Source organism: Oncorhynchus nerka, linkage group LG25 (assembly GCF_034236695.1).
Source record: "Oncorhynchus nerka isolate Pitt River linkage group LG25, Oner_Uvic_2.0, whole genome shotgun sequence".
Lineage (NCBI taxonomy): Eukaryota > Metazoa > Chordata > Actinopteri > Salmoniformes > Salmonidae > Oncorhynchus > Oncorhynchus nerka.
The window spans coordinates 44,392,802-44,414,837 of NC_088420.1; the positions used below are offsets into that span (position 1 = coordinate 44,392,802).

The 22,036-nt window shown below is 40.8% G+C and overlaps 2 protein-coding genes and 1 long non-coding RNA gene across 7 annotated transcripts in view; 2 read left to right on the forward strand and 1 right to left on the reverse strand.

Moving 5' to 3' along the window:
- Positions 1 to 10,491, reverse strand: part of LOC115109547 (inositol 1,4,5-trisphosphate receptor type 2-like) — a 173,567-nt gene extending 163,076 nt beyond the window's left edge. For all 5 annotated transcript variants that reach the window (XM_029634547.2, XM_029634546.2, XM_029634548.2 and 2 more), the window contains exon 1: positions 10,400 to 10,491. In XM_029634547.2, the coding sequence (XP_029490407.2) occupies positions 10,400 to 10,491 (92 nt within the window). The remainder of the gene's footprint in view (positions 1 to 10,399) is intronic.
- On the forward strand, positions 10,437 to 14,480 carry LOC115109549 (uncharacterized). The gene is made up of 2 exons (XR_003860529.2): positions 10,437 to 10,526; positions 14,199 to 14,480. It is a non-coding gene; the product is annotated as an uncharacterized LOC115109549 (long non-coding RNA).
- Positions 14,481 to 20,932: 6,452 nt separating this feature from the next.
- Positions 20,933 to 22,036, forward strand: part of LOC115109550 (pleckstrin homology domain-containing family G member 7-like) — a 33,827-nt gene continuing 32,723 nt past the window's right edge. The window contains exon 1 of the mRNA XM_029634554.2: positions 20,933 to 21,416. The gene's annotated coding sequence lies outside the window, so the exon portion shown is untranslated. The remainder of the gene's footprint in view (positions 21,417 to 22,036) is intronic.

Here is a 22,036-nt window from a genome sequence, read left to right on the forward strand (position 1 = left end):
GCTGCACCATCGAAAGCATCCTGACCAGTTGCATCACCGTCTGGTAAGGCAACTGCTCGGCATCTGACAATAGGGCGCTACAGAGGGTAGTGCGTACGGCCCAGCACATCACTGGGGCCAAGCTTCCTCAATCCAGGACCTACAGTTTACATACACCTTAGCCAAATACATTTAAACTGTTTTACACAATCCCTGACATTTAATCCTAGTAAAAATTCCTTGTCTTCGGTCAGATAAAATAAAGTTGTGATTCTAAGAATGTGAAATGTCAGAATAATAGTCGAATGATTTATATCAGCCTTTATTTCTTTCATCACATTCCCAGTGGGTCAGAAGTTTACATATAGTAATTGAGTGTTTGGTAGCATTGCCTTTAAATTGGTTAAATTGGTTCAAACGTTTTGGGTAGCCTTCCACAAGCTTCCCACAATAAGATGGGTGAATGTTGTCCCGTTCCTCCTGACAGAGCTGGTGTAACTCAGGTTTGTAGGCCTCCTTGCTCGCACACACTTTTTCAGTTCTGCCAACATATCTTCTATAGGGTTGAGGTCTGGGCTTTGTGATGGCCACTCCAATACCTTGACTTTGTTGTCCTTAAGCCATTTTGCTACAACTTTGGAAGAATGCTTGGGGTCATTGTCCATTTGGAAGACCCATTTGCGACCAAGCTTTAACGTCCTGACTGATGTCTTGAGATGCTGCTTCAATATATCCACATATTTTCTTCCCTTATGATGCTATCTATTTTGTGAAGTGCACCAGTCCCTCCTGCAGCAAAGCACCCCCACAACATGATGCTGCCACCCCTGTGCTTCACGGTTGGGATGGTGTTCTTTGGCTTGCAAGCCTCCCCCTTTTTCCTCCAAACATGACTCGTTTTACTGTGGATATAGATACTTTTGTACCTGTTTCCTCCAGCATCTTCACAAGGTCCTTTGCTGTTGTTCTGGGATTGATTTGCACTTTTCGCACCAAAGTACATTCATCTCTAGGAGACAGAACGAATCTCCATCCTGACCAGTATGACAGCTGTGTCTTCCCATGGTGTTTACACTTGCATACTATTGTGTGTACAGATGAACGTGGTACCTTCAGGCGTTTGGAAATTGTTCCCAAGGATGAACCAGATTTGTGGAGATCTACAAAAAAAATTCTGGGGTCCTGGTTGATTTCTTTTGATTTTCCCACGATGTCAAGCAAAGAGGCACTAAGTTTCAAGATAGGCCTTGAAATACATCCACAGGTACACTTCCAATTTACTCAAATTATGTAAATTAGCCAACCAGAAGCTTCTAATGCCATATCCTTTTCTGGTATTTTCCAAGCTGTTTAAAGGCACAGTCAACTTGGTGTATGTAAACTTCTGACACAACAGAATTGTGATACAGTGAATTATAAGTTAAATAATCTGTCTGTAATTAATTGTTGGAAAAATGACTTGTGTCATGCACAAAGTAGATGTCCTAACCGACTTTCCAAAACTATAGTTTGTTAACAAGAAATTTGTGGAATGGTTGAAAAATGAGTTTTAATGACTCCAACCTAAGTGTATGTAAACTTCTGACTTCAGCTGTATATAATAGGCAGTGTCAGAGGAAAGCCCATAAAATTGTCACCAAAGTCTGACTGTTTTCTCTGCTACAGCACGGCAAGCGGTACCAGAGCGCCAAGTCTAGGACCAAAAGGCTCCTTAATAGCTTCTACCCCAAATCCGTAAGACTGCTGAACAATTAAATCAAATGGCCACCAGACTATTACATTGACCTCCCCCCTCCATTTGTTTTGTACACTGCTGCCACTATCTATGCATAGTCACGTCACCCCTACCTACATGTACAAATTACCTCAAACCTGTACTCCCGCACACTGACTCTACCGGTACCCCCTGTATATGGCCTCGTTATTGTTTTGTTAGTGTTCATTTAGTAAATATTTTCTTAACTCTTCTTGAAGTGCACTGTTGGTTAAATGTTTGTAAGTAAGCATAAGGGTAAGGTCTACACTTGTATCCAGAGCATGTGACAAATAAAGTTTGGTTTGATTTGACCATAAAGGCCTGATTGTTGGAGTGCTGCAGAGATGGTTGTCCTTCTGGAAGGTTCTCCCATCTCCACAAAGGAACTCTGACAGAGTGACCATCGGGTTCTTGGTCACCTCCCTAACCAAGGCCCTTCTCCCCCGATTGCTCAGTTTGGCCGGGCGGCCAGCTCTAGGAAGAGTCTTGGTGGTTCCAAACTTCTTCCATTTAAGAATGACGGAGGCCACTGTGTTCTTGGGGACCTTCAATGCTGCAGAAATGTTCTGGTACTCTTCCCCAGATCTGTGCCTCGACACAATCCTGTCTGAGCTCTACGGACAATTTATTCGACCTCATGGCTTGGTTTTTGATCTGACATGCACTGGCAACTCTGGGACCTTGTGTGCGCACCTTTCCAAATCATGTCCAATCAATTGAATTTACCACAGGTGGACTCTGAATACTTATGTAAATAAGGTATGTTTATTTGTAATACATTTGCAAAAATGTCTAAAAACCTGTTTTCACTTTGACATTATGGGGTATTGTGTGTAGATTGCTGAGGAAAATGTTTTATTCAATCCATTTTAGATTAAGGCTGTAACGTAACAAAATATGGAAAAAGTCAAGGGGTCTGAATACTTTCCGAAGGCACAGTACATACTAGAGGTAGACCGATTAATCGGAATAGCCGATTAATTGGGGCCGATTTCAAGTTTTCTTAACAATCGGAGATCAGTATTTTGGGGCGCCGATTTCCGATTATTATTTTTTATTTTTCATACCTTTTATTTAAATAGGCAAGTCAGTTGAGAACACATTCTTATTTTCAATGACTGCCTAGGAAATCTGGGTTAACTGCCTTGTTCAGGGGCAGAACAACAGATTTTCACCTTGTCAGCTCAGGGGTTCCAATCTTCCAACCGCACAGTTAACTAGTCCAACGCTCTAACCATTGTACTCCACGTATAGCCTGCCTGTTACGCGAATTCAGTAAAAGCAAAGGTAAATTGCTAGCTAGCATTAAACTTATCTTATAAAAAACAAAATCACTCATAATCACTAGTTATAACTACTAATCCAGTTTAGCAGGCAATATTAACCAGGTGAAATTGTGTCATTTCTCTTGCGTTCATTGCATGCAGAGTCAGGGTATATGCAACAGTTTGGGCTGCCTGGCTTATTGCGAACTAATTTGCCAGAATTTTACGTAATTATGATATACATTGAAGGTTGTGCCATGTAACAAGAATATTTAGACTTAGGGATGCCACCCGTTAGATAAAATACAGAACGGTTCCGTATTTCACTGAAATAATAAACGTTTTGTTTTCGAAATGATAGTTTCCGGATTCGATCACATTAATGACCAAAGGCTCGTATTTCTGTGTTATCTTATAATTAAGTCTGATTTGATAGAGCAGTATGACTGAGCAGCAGCAGGCCCGTAATCATTAATTCAAACAGCACTTTCGTGCATTTTGCCAGCAGCTCTTCGCAAGTACAGCGCTGTTTATGACTTCAAGCCCATCAGCCTAATGGCTGGTGTAACCAATGTGAAATGGCTAGCTAGTTAGCTGAGTGTGCGCTAATACTGTTTCAAACGTCACTCGCTTTTAGAGTTGGAGTAGTTATTCCCCTTGCGCTGCAAGGGCCGTGGCTTTTGTGGAGCGATGGGTAACGATGCTTCGAGTGTGGCTGTTGTCGATGTGTTCCTGGTTCGAGCCCAGGTAGGGGCGAGGAGGGGGACGGAAGCTATACTGTTACACTGGCAATACTATAGTGCCTATAAGAACATCCAATAGTCAAAGGCATATGAAATACAAATGGTATAGAGAGAAATAGTCCTATAAATACTATATTAACTACAACCTAAAACCTCTTACCTTGGAATATTGAAGTCTCATGTTAAAAGGAACCACCAACTTTCATATGTTCTCATGTTCTGAGCAAGGAACTTAAACGTTAGCTTTTTTACATGGCACACATTTTTACATGGTACATATTACTTTCTTCTCCAACACTTTGTTTTTGCATTATTTAAACAAAATTGAACATGTTTCATTATTTATTTGAGGCTAAATTGATTTTATTGATGTTTTATATTAAGTTAAAATAAGTGTTAATTCAGTATTGTTGTAATTGTCATTATTATAAATTTTAAAAACCTGATTAATCGGTATCGGCTTTTTTGGTCCTCCAATCGGTATTGGCGGTGAAAAATCAATCAGTCGACCTCTAGTACATACACACACAACATGGCCATGACACCCCTATAAATCGCTCTGGATAAGAGCGTCTGCTAAATGACTTAAATGTAAATGTAAATGTAAATGAGTAGATTCGGCTATTTCAGCCACACCTATTGCTGACACATCTATAAAATCGAGCAAGCCTACATGGTTACTAGCAGAAATTGTTAACAAGTTTGAAATGATTTTAAACACACTTTGCTGTAGGCTACTATTTACTAACACAAAATAATGTGTCATAAAATATATTCACCCCACCCAGTATTGTAATCAAAACTTACCATAAACCATGTAGTCCTTGGCTCAGACAGTGTAGTAGTGTGGAATCAATAGCATATCATTAGTGTGCCAGATCAGCTGCACGTGTGATAGAAGAATGGACTGTGCATGCAGAGGGTTGCAATTCCATTGCATTGGGGATAGTTTAGCCAAAATATGCCACAGGACCTAGAATTGCCTTATGTATATCCCACAAAAAATGTAAACTCTTATAAGCTAACTTTTTTTGATGAATATAAGCAAAATTCCCAAAATTCCCTGGGCTTAACTTCCCATGGAAAAATTCAGGAAATTTATGTTAAATTAGAAGGTGGTGAAATGCAAATTTTTCCAGGTGGAATTGAGGTACAGTAATGGTAGAACAGGTGCAATGCTTAACCACCTGAAAGGGACACATCGTTAGGCCCAAACCGTTGCTGGCAGCAGTGCATTTACATTGTGAATTCACATGGAATTCTATGAATTTCGTATTTTAACGGGAAACCGATATAAAAAAAGCATTTATGTTTAAACATTAAGAAATTGTTTTTTAAATTTGTCACATCCCTAATTTATCTTACACACTTTACTGGATTACAAGGACATAGTCGAGTAGATGAATGGCTAAGGGGAAAATGCAAGACACATTCCCTCTGGTTCAGACAAAACTAGCAGTCCTGTGCAGTGAGTCAGTCAGGTAGTTCCTCTTGCTGCCATGGCTTTTGATCATTCAATCCGAACTGGCTGGCTGTTGCTGTGCTCCCATATCAAAGTCTCATCTAAATGAGAAACAATAGGGTGTCAAATCATGTCCTACACAGCAAAACAGGAAGACTCGAGATAAACTAAAGACTCCTCAGTTTGTTTAGCACCTAAATGAGTAACCTCAAGTACAGAGGTCGCATTCATTAGGCACCAAATGGAAGAATAACAGACTGAAATAGGGATGGACTGCCTGAACCTTGTCGAATAAGAAACATTTACATTTTACGTTACAAAATGTTTTGCTACAGTGTGCCCTAATGAATAGGCCTATAACTTTGCTCAGTTGGAAGAGTGGGGCTTTAACCAGTGCTATGACAGCCAGCGCATTTCAAATAACTGGGTCATATTCATTAGGAACCAAAATGGAAGACTGATGTAAACAGGGAAGGACTACTTGGACTCCAATAAGAAACACTTTCCATTGCATGACCTAATGAATGCGACCCTGGTCCTAGATCTCAGTTAAAAAAGAACCAGCAACACATCCAGCTGACAGGATACGGACAAGGTAGGCAAATTATCGCTCCATTACACATTATAGCAAGACAAAGGACGCCAGACCGTGACAAGGCTGAGAAAATAAACAGTGTGACCACAGTGAGATTTTCTGATAGTAAGAAGCTGTAGAATGGCCAAATTACTGTTCAATTAATTTTGTTAATCAACAGATCTCTGGACACGCTTCAACTTGCTGGTGATGCACAGCTCTCCTTTAACCTAATGATGTGTAACCTGGTACATATTACCTAAGACTGACGTGCACATTACGAACCAGATAACATTTAGAGCATGGATGAAGTTAACCACAGTCATTTAGGCTATGTAGCTGAAATAGTGGTCCATGAACAATGCATGTATAGTTCAGGCTACCTTATGCATCCAAATTAGCTAGTGCTACTAAACTAGAATGTGTGGACTTGTTTGGTCTGTTTGCTTGAGTATATCAGCAAGATAAGCACAGCAGAAGAGGATTGGACTTGGGCAAAGAATCAGCCTGAGGGGAACACTGAATATTTGTAAAAGGAGGTGTGAGCTGAGGAACTTATTTGAAGTAAGAGGTTATACGTTACTATCATATGTCAGTATGGATTTATAGACTTATCAAAGTCATTTGAGCTGAGGTTGCATATTGTAATGGCAATGCCAGTCAACATTCACAATATCATGCCTGTCTGAAAACGTTACTAGCCGTCAAACCATTGGTGTCCTCAACTCCTCGCCTTACATAATTCTCAAATCTAATTGGAGGAGGTCTGGGGGAAGGATCTTGGATCCTCTCCTGCAATGTGCTTTGAGGGAGAGGTGAGCAGTTGGAGGGTACACTATATGGGGTGCCATTAGGGACAGACAATTGAGTTTCTGCATAAATAGATGCACAGATGTTGCATGCATCAACTACTGTTGCGTGCCATGTCAGACTGTGCAGGCGGGCAGCAGATTGCTATAAGATATGGGGCGCAGATGTTGCTGACACCTGCCAGATCTTACAGCACCTGGATAGGTATTTTACGTATCAGCTAACCACGTTGTAGCAATTTGGTGCCCGACTGCACAGTCAACGATGTGGCACGCAACAATTGGTTGATGCATGCAATGTCTGAGCAGGGGATGCGACCATGATGTGGTAAGCTGACAGTATGCCTGGATAGGTATTTTATGTCAAATCTGGAATGCATCTGCATCATCTAAACACGAGAACAACCTAAATCACATGATTAGGGCCATGATTTTAGTGCAGAAGCCAGCATTTCCAGCACTATCCACTAGTGTTGCTGCTGGTAGAAAATCCTAGGAAATGTTCTGTAATTGACACAAGCTGTCTCCAATCAATCAATTACTGTCTGGTTGTGCCTGTATTTGCATTGCTCTGCAAATCTTAAAATTGCACAAAACCCTATTACTTGGCAGGGAATACTATTTGTAGATCAGTGATTCTGCACCTCACTTTGCTCAAGCTGATCCTCTCCAACGGACTTGTTGAAGTTGTAGCAAAAAATTTGTCAAATAGACCTGGCTACGTCAGACTGCATTAGTTAATGAATCAGACTCATTACTGACTTTCGTTCAAAACAGCAGAGCTCTCTACTACGCACTTTGCATTGACATTTTATGGCCCTGACATTTGCATTGAGATGGGCCTTGACAAGTTATCTGACTGCATCAACTTTTCAGTAACACAATGTCAGTCATGATTCATATTGTTGGCACAGGTCCATTTGTGGCCTTTATAGGCTTCATCCACCCAGGTAACAAGCCAGTCTGTCCCAATCTAAAAACACTGGCCCCATTTCCATTCCTTCCTGCTTGGCATTGCTAATCTAGCATAGTATGATTGGTGAAAGCAATGAGATTTGACTTATCCACTCATTTTACACATCAGTGATTATCACAAGAAAACAAGGAGGCATTTTGAAGCTACTGGAATGAGGCTGTTGTGTCTCATGAACACAATGGGGTTCCGAGTTACCAACATGATCGTAGACATCAAGAGGGGAGTTCAGGAGTGATCCCCTGCTCACGTTAGCCAGGAAACCCCACGTTGGATTGCATTGGATTCAACGTTAGGCAGAAATGAGCATTTGGATCAGGAAATGTTCCTCTCATGACCACTACAAACCAGAATATTGAATCAAATTCTATTTTAAAGGCCATGTGTGTTTTATATACATTTCCACATTGAAGTTGGAATAATACTGTGAAAATGAAAATGCCATTTTAATGTATAAACTTTTTGAATAGACCACCTGACATTTCAGCCTGTTTTAGTGGGATGGAGCTTTGGCCTACCTGGCGACATGACCAGGTGGTAAATGAGTTAATAGTCCAACAAGAGTCTCAAACCTCTGCCAATAACAGCTAGTTTTCACTTATTACAGCTACTTTTCAATGAACAGATTTCTATCACCTGAAGCATGCATCTCATGCATGCATTTTCATCTTGCATGCTCCAATTGATAGAAATATGAACGCACAACCAGTTCTTTGAAAAGTTAACATAATTATACATTCCTGAGGATAGATTGTCCCACAAGGACCAACCACATGGACAACAGGTCAAGTTAGTTTAAATATAATTTTATTCATCGTTCTGGCTTGTAGAGCTCATGAAATGAAACCTTCATAGTCCAAACGCTTATTTATGCCCGACGTACAATTCAATATCGGGTTTTCAGGCTCATGTCTGCATAGCCTCTTTAGAATCCGAGAGGTAAATACTTACACATCTCTAACATGTAGGCTCAGCAGTCCCATTACAAGTCAGAATGTTAAACTTCATTTCAACTTACTTTAACTGTTGTCCGCCAATTTGTCCCTATGTCAGAGGTATTCTGATACAAAATAGCCACAGGAATATTTTATCAGCCTGACCTTCAGTACACTGGTCTGTATTTCAGGTTTTTAAATTTTCAATACTGATGCAATTCGCACCTGGACAACACTTGCACAATATGGCCAAGCCTAACCGAACCGCACACACTTCCAGCTGATTGCGAGGAAACGCGCTTCGGTCAACTACATTCGGCTATTGTTTACATATTGTGCATCAGGTGCAATGTGTCAACAGATTTCAAATACAAGCGACAGAACCTACCGGCGCAGCAAAAAGTCAGATAAACACTTTCCTGTGGATACCCTATCTCCACCTCATACCACCAAAAGGACCAACAGCATGTACAACCGGTAAAGTGTAAATATCATTTTATTCAACATTCTGCCTTGTAGAGACGACTGTGTCATTTTTACAAAGACTTCTTTCAGGCTGATATCCATGGAGTAACTATGGTAACAGTGATGGTTAGGCAAAAGCCTGCTATGCTTTTGGCGTGGCTGTTTAAAAGAACAGACAGAGAAAGTAGAGAGAGAATGTGAGGGAGAGGTGGGTAGGGCAGACTCATTCCACAGAACGAGTGCATTCACATCCGCCTGTGTGGGCCTAGATGGCAGAGCATAGAAATTATCTAAAGCGCTGGAGCCATTTCAACTAAGCACTATAGTGTTTACAAGAGGAAACTCTAGTCTTTGTGGTGCCTTGTAAGTTTAGGATAATATCAAAGCTGATGACCATTAGTCAATTATCTTCAGAGAGTCAATATTTGTAGAAAATCTCTGATGGTCCTTGGAATTAGCTGTTATTACTGATAGTAAACTTTCAATGGCTTAAAAAAAAGTACAATAGTACACCATTTCACCAAGTCAGTATTAGGCCTGCTCTGGTTCAGCAACCAGTACTCCCACACTCAGAGTAGGCTAGTCAATGATCTTCTGTACTCACAGAATGCCATACATTTACTTTAAACTAGAGTGCACCTGTAGGCATACCTTATTTGACCCTTCACTGTTTGATAAAACACATGAAAGTTCCTCTCAATTCTCTGTACATTTGGAAATGTGTTCATTGCCGCAAAGTCAAAAATGTGATGAACAAAACAAATAGCAAAAGTTCTTAAAGGTAAAGTTTTCTATCATGACTGTGCAGATTAAAGCATCGGCCACAAGAGTACATTCAACAACCTAACCATTATTCAAGTTGCATTGGGGACACCCTGGTGAACATATACAAAGTCACTACATCACAGGTCAAGGAAGACATGTTGAGCAAACAGCTGTGAGCAATCAAGTGAAATTCCTCAGCTCTCTCACAGTGCGTGCTGCTCTGCCAAGAGAGTCACGACCTTCCGTGAAAAAGCTTAATACTATTTTGAGTACGTAATGGATCACAACGCGATATTTTCCCAGGAAACCATTTGGCGTCCAAAGAGTAATAATGTGCCTGAAAGCATGTGTGACTGGACATTGCACACGCATTGGCTACACTGGAGCGGTACAGGCCTACTTACATGCAGTTTACTTCATAATGCTTTGCATTCCTGTTATATTTGCATAAAATGTGTGAGGCTCATAGGCGGCATTTCCTCCTTGATGGCATCGCTTGTGTTAGGCCTTTCCTTCAACTTCCGACTTTTGAACCTCACACCCATTGACACCGCCATGTGTTACCAACATTGACTCATTTCATGTATTGGCCAACAAACGAACTTGTAGGCCTACATGCCATGGTTGTCACATTTTAATAAAACATGGTTAATATTTAATTAGAGGAACATACCCCAATGTACTGATGAAGCCATTGACAGTGCCTTCCGCGTAAAGCGACACAATGTCTCCAATATGAAGAAAACTAGATCTGTTGTCTGACATTTTCGCTTAATTCTGTCCAAAAGTTGGCTTTCCAGGTAAGTAGGACATGCAGTAAGTAGTCTTGCTCTGATGAAGTGGTCTGCTGACACGTTACAGTGTACCTTGGCAACAAACATGCGTTTCACTCGTCAAATTGAAAAGACTAACGCCCCAAAACGAGACATGTTTTGCTGTTTCTCCAGTCCAAATTAGAAAAGGACGACAATGCAAAAACTTTGAGTTAGTGTAACAAAAAAAACTAGTTTTAGTTCATGAATCCAACTTCTTCCCGTGTGACAGGCGGCATAATGTTCTTATTTTCGTATCAACTTTGGGGGAGGAGACTGGTATTGTCAGAGCTGCATAGAGAGCAGCCTGCCTATTCCGTCAAAAGGGTTACCACAGTCACAAAGTCAAATTGGCTACATCTTAAACATTTATGAAAACGTAATGTTAGGGTTGGGTATAAGATTAGTATTGTGGTTAGGTTTAAATGCACATTTTAACAAGATAAATAGTAGAAACGGGGTTTTGACTTTGTGGCTGTGGTACCTAGTGACGACCCGTCTAAATTAGCTTAGGATAAAGTGTCTTGAGGTGAAACGCCCTCTGCCTGTAATTTTCACAGAAACCACTGGCACCTGGCTGGCACTACTCTTTTTGAACTCAACAAAACATTTATTAATCTGTCTCATCTCAAATGTTTAAATCCCCCCCAACAAAACGATTGAGGAAAATTGATGTCATATTTTCTATTTAGAAAGTGTTGTGTGTGTTAAAAAAATATATGTAACCGTTTGTCACCATTATTGTGCAATTAATGTATTGTTTAGTGTTGTGGCTTTGCTGGCATGCATTCCATTTTGTTTTTGTTTTTTGCCCTACCAAGATTTACATGCAAAAATCGCCATATATATATATATATATATACACACACACACATACATACATGTATACACAGTTGAAGTCGGAAGTTTACATATACCTTAGCCAAATACATGTAAACTCAGTTTTCACAATTCCTGACAATTAATTCTAGTAAGAATTCCCTGTCTACGGTCAGTTAGGATCACCACTTTATTTTAAGAATGTGAAATGTCAGAATAATAGTAGAGAGTGATTTATTTCAGCTGTCCTTTCTTTCAACACATTCCCAGTGGGTCAGGAGTTTATATTCACTCAATTAGTATTTGGTAGCATTGCCTTGAAATTGTTTAACTTGGGTCAAACGTGTTGGGTAGCCTTCCACAAGGTATCCACAATAAGTTGGGTGAATTTCAGCCCATTCCCCCTGACAGAGCTGATGTAACTGAGTCAGGTTTCTAGGCCTCCTTGCTCGCACTTGCTTTTTCAGTTCTGCCCACAAACATTTTATAGGATTGAGGTCAGGGCTTTGTGATGGCCACTCCAATACCTTGACTTTGTTGTCCTTAAGCCATTTTGCCACAACTTTGGAAGTATGCTTGGGGTCATTGTCCATTTGGAAGACCCATTTGCGACCAAGCTTTAACTTCCTGACTGATGTCTTGAGATGTTGCTTCAAAATATCCACATAATTTCTCTTCCTCATGATGCCATCTATTTTATGAAGTTCACCAGGCCCTCCTGCAGCAAAGCACCCCCACAACATGATGCTGCCAACCCCGTGCTTCACAGTTGGGATGGTGTTCTTCAGCTTGCAAAGCCTCCCCTTTTTTCCTCCAAACATAATGATGGGCATAATGGCCAAACAGTTCTATTTTTGTTTCATCAGACCAGAGGACATTTCTCCAAAAAGTACTATCTTTGTCCCCATGTGCAGTCGCAAACCGCAGTCTGGCTTTTTAATGGTGGTTTTGGAGCGGTGGCTTCTTCCTTGCTGAGCGGCCTTTCAGGTTATGTCGATATAGGACTCATTCCCAAGGTCCTTTGCTGTTGTTCTGGGATTGATTTGCACTTTTCGCACCAATGTACGTTTATCTCTAGGAGACAGAACGCGTCTCCTTCCTGAGCGGTATGACGGCTGCGTGATCCCATGGTGTTTATACTTGCTTTGTACAGGTGAACGTGGTACCTTCAGGCGTTTACAAATTGCTCCCGAGGATGAACCAGACTTGTGAAGGTCTACAGTTTTTTTTTCTGAGGTCTTGGCTGATTTCTTTTGATTTTGCCATGATGTCAAGCAAAGAGGCCCTGAGTTTGAAGGTAGGCCTTGAAATACATCCACAGGTACACCTCCAATTGACTCAAATTATGTCAATTAGCCTATCAGAAGCTTCTAAAGCCATAACATCATTTTCTGGAATTTTCCAAGCTGATTAAAGGCACTGCCAACTTAGTGTATATAAACTTGTGACCCAATGGAATTGTGATACAGTGAATTATAAGTGAAATAATCTGTCTGTAATTAATTGTTGGAAAAATTACTTGTGTCATATTTGTGGAGTGGTTGAAAAATGACTCCAACCTAAGTGTATGTAAACTTCCGACTTCAACTGTACATACATACACATAACCGTTCAAAAGTTTGGGGTCACTTAGAAATGTCCTTGTTTTTGAAAGAAATTGTAATTTTTTTGTCCATTAAAATAACATCTAATTGATCAGAAATACAGTGTAGACATTGTTAATACTGTAAATGACTATTGTAGCTGGAAACGTCAGACGCTTTTATGGAATATCTACATAGGCGTACAGAGGCGCATTATCAGCAACCATCACTCCTGTGTTCCAATGGCACGTTGTGTTAGCTAATCTAAGTTTATAATTTTAAAAGGCTAATTGATCATTAGAAAACCCTTTTGCAATTATGTTAGCACAGCTAAAACTTTTGTGCTGATTAAAGAAGCAAAAGGACACCAATAAGAAGAGACATGCTTGGGCCAAGAAACATGAGCAATGGACATTAGACCGGTGGAAATCTGTCACCTTGGTCTGATGAGTCCAAATTAGATTTTTGGTTCCAACAGCCGTGTTTTTGAGACGCAGAGTAGGTGAACGGATATTCTCTGCATGTGTGGTTCCCTCCATGAAGCATGGAGGAGGTGGTTTGATGGTGTGGAGATGCTTTGCTGGTGACACGGTCTGTGATTTATTTAGAATTCAAGGCACACTTAAACAGCATGGCTACTACAGCATTCTGCAGCGATAGGCCATCCTATCTGGTTTGGGCTTAGTTGGACTATCATTTGTTTTTCAAGAGGACAATGACCCAACACACCTCCAGGCTGTGTAAGGGCTATATGACCAAGGAGAGTGATGGAGTGCTGCATCAGATGACCTGGCCTCCACAATCACCCGAGCTCAACCCAATTGAGATGGGTTGGGTTGAGTTGGACCGCAGTGATGGAAAATCAGCCAACAAGCACTCAACATATGTGGGAACTCCTTCAAAACGGTTGGAAAAGCATTCCTCATGAAGCTGGTGGAGAGAATGCCAAGTGTGCAAAGCTTTGTAACGCCATGTATTTGCTATTTGTTTTTATGGCTGTTCCCCAATTATGAGGTGATGACCACTCCACTACCAGTGCCAACTCTCTCCTGACATGAACTGATGCCATGTCCCATCATCCACTAGTGCATTTAATATTTTCTCTCTAAGCACTATGCTTAGCCCTATGCATTTTTTAATGACTTAAATTAATTAACACAATCACATTATTACACATCAATTCAACTTCACACCCTGCTTGGACTGTCATTCATAGCCCTTTTGTCTAACTGTGTTGTGTACTGTTTTGTATTCCCAGACAAATATTTTCCTGCCCTCGCGGAAGAGTTGAGCTCTTCTCCAACACCCTCTATCCATGATGAGCCCGTCATGTACTGAAGACATCAACCCGTCCTGTCATGTCCTGAAGCCAAGCCTCTGAACACATCGAGTCTCGCAGCACTCGGACTGGTCAGACACCAAACGATATCCTGTACCTGGCAGCAGCTTCCATGGTCAACATGGACAGCCTGATCCCCCAGCATCTGTCCATACAGTACCACCTGCTGGCTTGTGAAAAATAAAGACCCATTGTACCTTGTTTTCTGTGTTTCTATGAACATGATACTCATTATGTGAACAACCTGTTCATTACTGTTTGGTTACATGAGGATTCAACAGACACTACAAATGATTACCTTTACAACTATAGTTTATTTGAGATGTAATAAATTCACTATACTTGCTTAAACAGTCCTCTCAGATGCAGTTTTGTGAAGAACCATAATCTTACCTGTATACACAAAATATTAGGAACACCTGCTCTTTCCATTACATAGACTGACCAGATGAAAGTTTATGATCCCTTATTGATGTCACCTGTTAAATCCACTTCAATCAGAGTAGATGAAGAGAAGACCGGTTATAGAAGGATTTTTACACCTTGAGACATGGATTGTGTATGTGTGCCATTCAAAGGGTGAATTGGCAAGACAAAATATTTAAGTGCATTTAAATGGAGTATGGTAGTATGTGCCAGGCGCACTGGTTTGAGTGTGTCAAGAACTGCAACACTGCTGGGTTTTTCACACAACAGTTTCTCGTGTGTATCAAGAATTTTCCACCACCCAAAGGACATCCAGCCAACTTGACAATTGTGGGAAGCATTGGAGTCAACATGGGCCAGCATCCCTATGGAACGTTTGACACCTGACGAATTGAGGCTGTTCTGAGGGCAAAAGGGGGTGCAACTCAATATTAAGGTTTTCTTAATGTTTTGTACACTGTATGTTCATGACATGTTGTAATGCATACCCATTGACACAGAATGTCACAAGACCAGGGTGATCTACCATGCAAGGGCATGGTTCTTCTGGAGGCACCTGCGGACATCTGATAAACTATTGAAATAAGTTATACTGTAATATTGAATGGTAACGCTGATAGAGTATCTTACAATGAACTACAAAGTATCCTACACAACTGTGGAATCTCCTGGCAGCAGATGTTCTCCACCTCGGTTGGCATTGTCTGACAATGCCCACAGGTACACCTACTGTACATAAAGAAAACTAACATCAGACAAAATACAGCAGGTCTGGTACTCACTGTCCACAATTTCTGGTAAGGACACAAACATTCCAGGCAATATCCTCCTATAACACTGCTGTCCACCAAATGCTCAATTCTAATCACATATAGTTTGCTATGGAAAGCATATTCAGATGAAATCATATCTAGCCAAGATGCTAGTTATGTCGCAATAACGTTTGATCTAGAATAGCTTATTTGTTGAGTATAATGCCAAATCTAACAATTAGCCATCTAACAAGCTAATAGGCATGCATGCTGTATCAGCTTTCACAATTATAGCATAGCAACAAATTGTCATAAAGGATTTGGGATATTTTTTGTATTTTGTTGTCCGGTTGAACTTTCAGGCGATGTGAAATGTAGCATGCACTGGGATCAAGCAACGCTAGTTAGCTAGCTATAGCCACATTAATGTTACGGGTTGCAACGATTTCCAAATAGACTTACTGCATACCTCTTGGGATTTGCACTGGCTCATCATAATCTTCCTCATTCATTTCAGTGTCAGACTGGCTCATACATGTAAGGCTGGCTGTATACTACCTTGCACCATTGCTGGGCTAATGTTACAGTAGCTTTTCTGATTAAGTGGTGAGTTTGTTTTGGTTTGCATCAGCCAATCATAACTAAAAATCATTCATATTTATCATGTTATCCCCATGGCTAGTGTTTTTCCAGGAGATATTCTGGCTTCAGTACAAGCTGTTTTTAAAATACCCATTGATCAGTATGATTGAAGAAAATGACAAGTAACAGCTTGATGATACTTCAAAATAATTGATCGAAATCAAGTGGATCTAAAACAGCTGGCGTGAACCTTTAATGAAACAATACATTTTTAGAAACTTTAGGATAATTTGGACTGGAAGAGCAAAAATGAAAAGAGGGACCTTTACATCAAAACCTCATCATAGTGAGGGTATTAATAGTGAGATGTGCAATGCCATTTTGTTTCAATATTTGCTTTATTTAATAAAAAATTAGATACCTAGACTTTAGCTTTTAAGAGTCAATTACAGAAAATGTCAATAAAAGGTATAAATTGGATTTTAAGACATTAATCTTCAGGAAGCATTTTGCCCAATAGAGGGGGGTGTTTTGTCCCGTTAATGGGGCGAAAACGCCCTGTTTCGAAGTTTCTGTTTTTATCAAATAACAAAAAACTATTCATTATGCCCACTTATTTCCATTCTAAATGTGTTTGCCCAAGGATAGCCAGTATGCACATATCTAGATCTTTGAAAACGTAGCTTTTTTTGTGTCAGAAAATATACATTTTCCTTACGGGGGTGTTTTCCCCCAACATACCCTACTCATGGGGAGAGGATGGTCATGCATTAATGGAAGTGAAGAGTTACATTCTGATTAGGCCTGTAAATGACTGCAAAGCTAAATCAAAAATTAAATTCCTGACAGAATTAAAGATATCCTACTTCCATGGATTTTTCTTCAAGATGTGTGTGTGTACAGCATCACATGATCCATAAAGATGAAGGTATATGTCATAAAAGTCAAACTCTGAAGGATATTTACCCTTGACTATTTAACCTTTAACCTCTTGGTGACCCCTGGTATTCTCCAGTGAGTCTGCGGTCCATTGGACAGCTTGCACATTTTGGAGATGTGTTGGAATGTGTTGTGACCCCTCCCTTTTCTCATTAAGGACTAATCAGGGGGCATGTTCAGGAAGGTGCAATGTTACAGAACCTCCAGATATAAATGAGTTGTGTAGAACTAATCTCAAGTGGACAGATGCAGGTAACATAGAATGGTATCGAGTATCTGATTAAATTACGCAAAATTGTAGTATGGGTTTCTGAGGTAAGTGTAGAACAGACATGATTGTCTTTCGTGTAGAATAAGGAATTGTGTACACTCTATTCATTAAATGTCTATCTCATGCAACTGAATACAATTCTCTTCACCACTCTGTTCTCATAACTATGTAGAGAGATAATGATGCTGTTGCGGATAATTATAATGATGAGGATGATTATTCTTCAGAACAGTGGTGAGTGCATGACAGATACTGAAACCAGAGGATGCCAATACTGACACCAGAGGACGCCATGGGGGCATCACTGATCATTTTAAAACCACACAGCCAGTGGCGACATGGTGATATAATCTATCCTACATTACCATCTAGTGTTCGCAGGTTATAACAATCACCTGCAAGTGAGGCAGAGTCCGTATAGAATACAGGTCTGGATTACAGTTATGAATGAATCAATAAATTAATTAATGACTATGCTCCATGGTCCATAGGATAGATAATCTTGAAGCTACAGGGTGGAAATCTATTCTGGTGTGTGGTTCTTTCTTTTTTTTTTCTATGTATACTGTATTTATATTGGATATCCTGTATGTTGACTTTGTATCTGTATTCTGTCTGTACATTGTCTATTGCTGGTAGCACTTATTCACTAAGTCAAATTCTGGATATGTGTAAATAAATGTACTTGTAAAAGTGATTCTGATTCTCTTTCTTTTTTTCAGTCTGTTTCACACTCTCTCACACACACACAGACATTTGGGGGGGGGCGTGCTCAGGTGCTCAAAATAAAAAAGGGCAGCCTCCCAACCTTTCATAACTAAAAACTCATAACCTATCAACTGCCTCTGTAGCCAAAATTTCAACATTTCTACAACAACACACTCACTCATCACAACACGGAGCAGTAGAGGTTGACACAGGAGTGAAAATGTATTCCTGCCCTGTTTTGTCCTGTCAAATTTGTTCCCGGTCCTGTGCTGATCCCGCAAACAATTCTATAAGCCTGACACTTAAAAAACAAATCACTACCGTCTTGTCCCGTGCTCATTTTTACAAGCAGAAATCAGATAATTTCTCTGTTAGCTGCTCATCTGCCTGTCCCCCGCTCTGCATGTGAGTAGCCATAGCAACTGCTCCATTTGGCTGCTGCTTAGTGCTCATGACACAGTTGCCTGCACTCACCCAGTTAGTACATCAAATCAAGTGTTATTTGTCACATGCTTCATAATTAACAGATGTAGACTAACATTGAAATGCTTACTTATAGGCCCTTCCCAACAATGCAGTTAGAATTGTTTTTAAGGAAAAAATACACAATGAGTAACGATAACTTGGCTATATACACGGGCACCAAACCGAGTCGATGTGCAGGGTTACGAGCTAATTGAGGTAGATATACTACATGACCGAAAGTATGTGGACACCGGCTCATCGAAAATATCATTCCTAAATCATGGGCATTAATATAGAGTTGGTCCCCCCTTTGCTTCCACTCTTCCACTCTTCTGGGAAAGGTTTCTACTAGATGTTGGAACATTGCTGCGGAGACTTGCTTCCATTCAGACAAAAAGTATTAGTGAGGTCAGACACTGATGTTGGGCATTTGGCCTGACTCGCAGTCGCCGTTCCAATTAATCCCAAAGGTGTTCGATGGGGTTGCGGTCAGGGTTATGCAGGCCAGTCAAGTTCTTCCACACCGATCATGACAAACCATTTCTTTATGGACCTCGCTTTGGGCAAGGGGTATTGTCATGCTGAAACAGGAAAGGGCGTTCCCCAAACGGTTGCCACAAAGTTGGAAGCACAGAAACGTCTAGAATGTTATTGTATGCTGTATCATTAATATCTCCCTACACTGGAACTAAAGGGGCCTAGCCCGAACCATGAAAAACAGCTACAGACCATTATTCTTCCTCCACCAAACTTTACAGTTGGCACCATGCATTTGGGCAGGTAGCGTTCTCCTGGCATTCTCTAAACCAGATTTGTCCATCGGACTGCCAGATGGTGAAGCGTGATTCATCACTCCAGAGAAAGCGTTTCCACTGCTCCAGTGTCCAATGGCGGCGAGCTTTTCACCACTACAGCCGACACTCGGCATTGTGCATGGTGATCTTAGGCTTGTGGGCGGCTGCTCGGCCATGGAAACACATTTCATGAAGCTCCCGACGAACAGTTCTTGTGCTGATGTTGCATCCAGAGGCAGTTTGGAACTCGGTAATGAGTGTTGCAACCGAGGACAGGCTATTTTTACGGCTACGGGCTTCAGCACTCAACGGTCCCGTTCTGTGAGCTTGTGTGGCCCAACATTTTGCGACTCTGCTGTTGTTGCTCCTAGAAGTTTCCACATAGCCAAATCCACTCATTTGAAGAGGTGTCCACATACTTTTGTATATATAGTGTATGTACATATAGGTAGGGATAAAGTGACTTGGTAACGGGATAGATAATAAACAGTAATGCAGCGTAGGTAATGGGTCAAAGAGTTCATGCAAAAAGGGTCAATGCAGATATTCCGGGTAGATATTGGTTAACTATTTAACTAACTATTTAGCAGTCTTATAGCTTGGGGGTAGAAGCTGTTCAGGGTCCTGCTGGTTCCCGACTTTGTGTATTGGCACTGCTTGCGTGTGGTACCTGAGAAAACAGTCTATGACTTGGGTGGCTATTGTCAGACAATTTTTTGGGCCTTCCTCTGACAACGCCGGGTATAGAGGTACTGGAAGGCAGTGATTTCAGCCCCAGTGATGTACAGTCTGCACTACCCTCTGTAGCGCCTTGCAATCTATATTATGTATATTATATTTATATATATTATTGTATTTCAAGCATTTCAAACATTGTGCAGCCAGTCAAGATGCTCTCAGTGGTGCAGCTGTAGAACTTTTGACGATCTGAGAGCCCATGCCAAACATTTTCAGCCTCCTGAGGGGGAAGAGGTGTTGTTGTGCCCTCTTCACAACTGTGTTGATGTGTGTGGACCATGATAGTTCCGTAGTGATGTGGACACTGAGGAACTTGAAGCTCTCGACCTGCTCCACAACACCCCTGTATATCCTGCTTGAGCATTCTAAATGCAACGAGTACTTTTAGGTGTCAGGGAAAATGTATGGAGTAAAAAGTACATTATTTTCTTTAGCAATCTAATGGAGTAAAAGTTGTCAAAAATATCAATAGTAAAGTACAGAAGTTATCGAACTGTTGCGGGATCAGGTGAGGACAATACGGGAAAAAAATTGACAAAACAAGTTGCGGACAAGAATGCAGTTTCACTCCAGTGTCAACCGGTTTCCACTAGTTACCACAGCCACAAAGTAAAAATGGGGTAAATCGAAAAAATGTATGAAATCAAAAAATCGCTTGTTGGTCTTAATTTAGGGTTAGCCATAAGGTTAGTCGTGTGGTTAGGTTTAAAACACAGTATTAAAAGAGAAATAGTAGAAATAGGCCGGGTGTACGACTTTGTGGTTGTGGTAACTAGTTACTACCGTGTCATCTGCTTACATTGGGGAATGACAAGTGAGTGTGTTTGTTGTAGAAAATAAATAGGCATATGTTGACATTTTGGCTACAGAGGCAGTTGGTATTGTTATGAATCATGAAAGTCGATTTTTTTAGGGGGGGTGGCCCTTTATTAAAAAACATTTTTAAGCAACCCCCAAAGGTCTGTGCACTGCCCTACACGCACGTGATGTAGCGGATCCTCTCTTTGTTCACATACCTTTACCTCAACGATGGATAAAAAATACTAGTAGGAAAACATAAGAACAGCCCTTTAGTTCCTCCCACTGATTACACCGTACATGTCACAATAGCACTGCGGACAAATCCACTGTCTGAACTAAACTTTCTCGTTGACTCATAACACTCGTTCAAATGTCGTGTAGGAAACAATTGGACACGCACGCACGATATCTTTCCGAGGCATTACACAAATCTCTGAGCTTTGTCATGTGAAAAGGAACAGTATGAACAGTGGTCGAGACTAGTACCAGGAGTTGCCTACACTTTTTTTGTTTCATAGGGCGGTCTGATTGGCATGAACAACCCCGAGCGCAGCGCGACGGATGAGACATTGTGGAATAGAGAGGAGACACGACACACTGCCGGGAGTAAACACAGCTGGATTTGCTCTTCTTCAGTCGACACCTTTTACACTTTTGTCATGTGAGTAATTTGTTGTTATTTAGACTAACATTGGGTGATGGTAAATGTAGCCTATATCATGTTTTTCTCACTGTAATCACCTCGTGGGTTTGCGGGGTTTCTCCATTGCAATCCGCACACTGCGACAACGCTAAAGTGTTCATAGGTCCTTATTTTTTATTGTTGGGAATTCTCATGTGTTTATGAAACAATCCTACCTGATTTGATTGAATAGCACTTTACATGGGTTGAAGTGGCCCAATGAAAACGTCTAATTGGAGTATTGGAAAGTTGGATCAGGTGCATGGGGCTCTTGTGCGGTTCTTTGTTTCCCACGCGATAAACTGTCATTGCATTACACTGAACTGATACGGTATTGCAGTGTAGTGCAGCTCCACTGTTGCACTTTATTCAATAATACAATATTTGGGTTTTAAGTGAGCTTTAAACACCATAACTATCGACAATGACGAAGGTAAGACTACATTTTTTTTTTTAACAGGCAACGATAGCTACAGATTGTTCGCCAAGATTTTTGGTATCCATTACTGGGCATTACAGGGTAGGTACTGTGTGGCGTAGCACAGTACATTTTCGAGCAACCATAACTTCGCGATAGTATCTATGTTCTCAATTCGGCC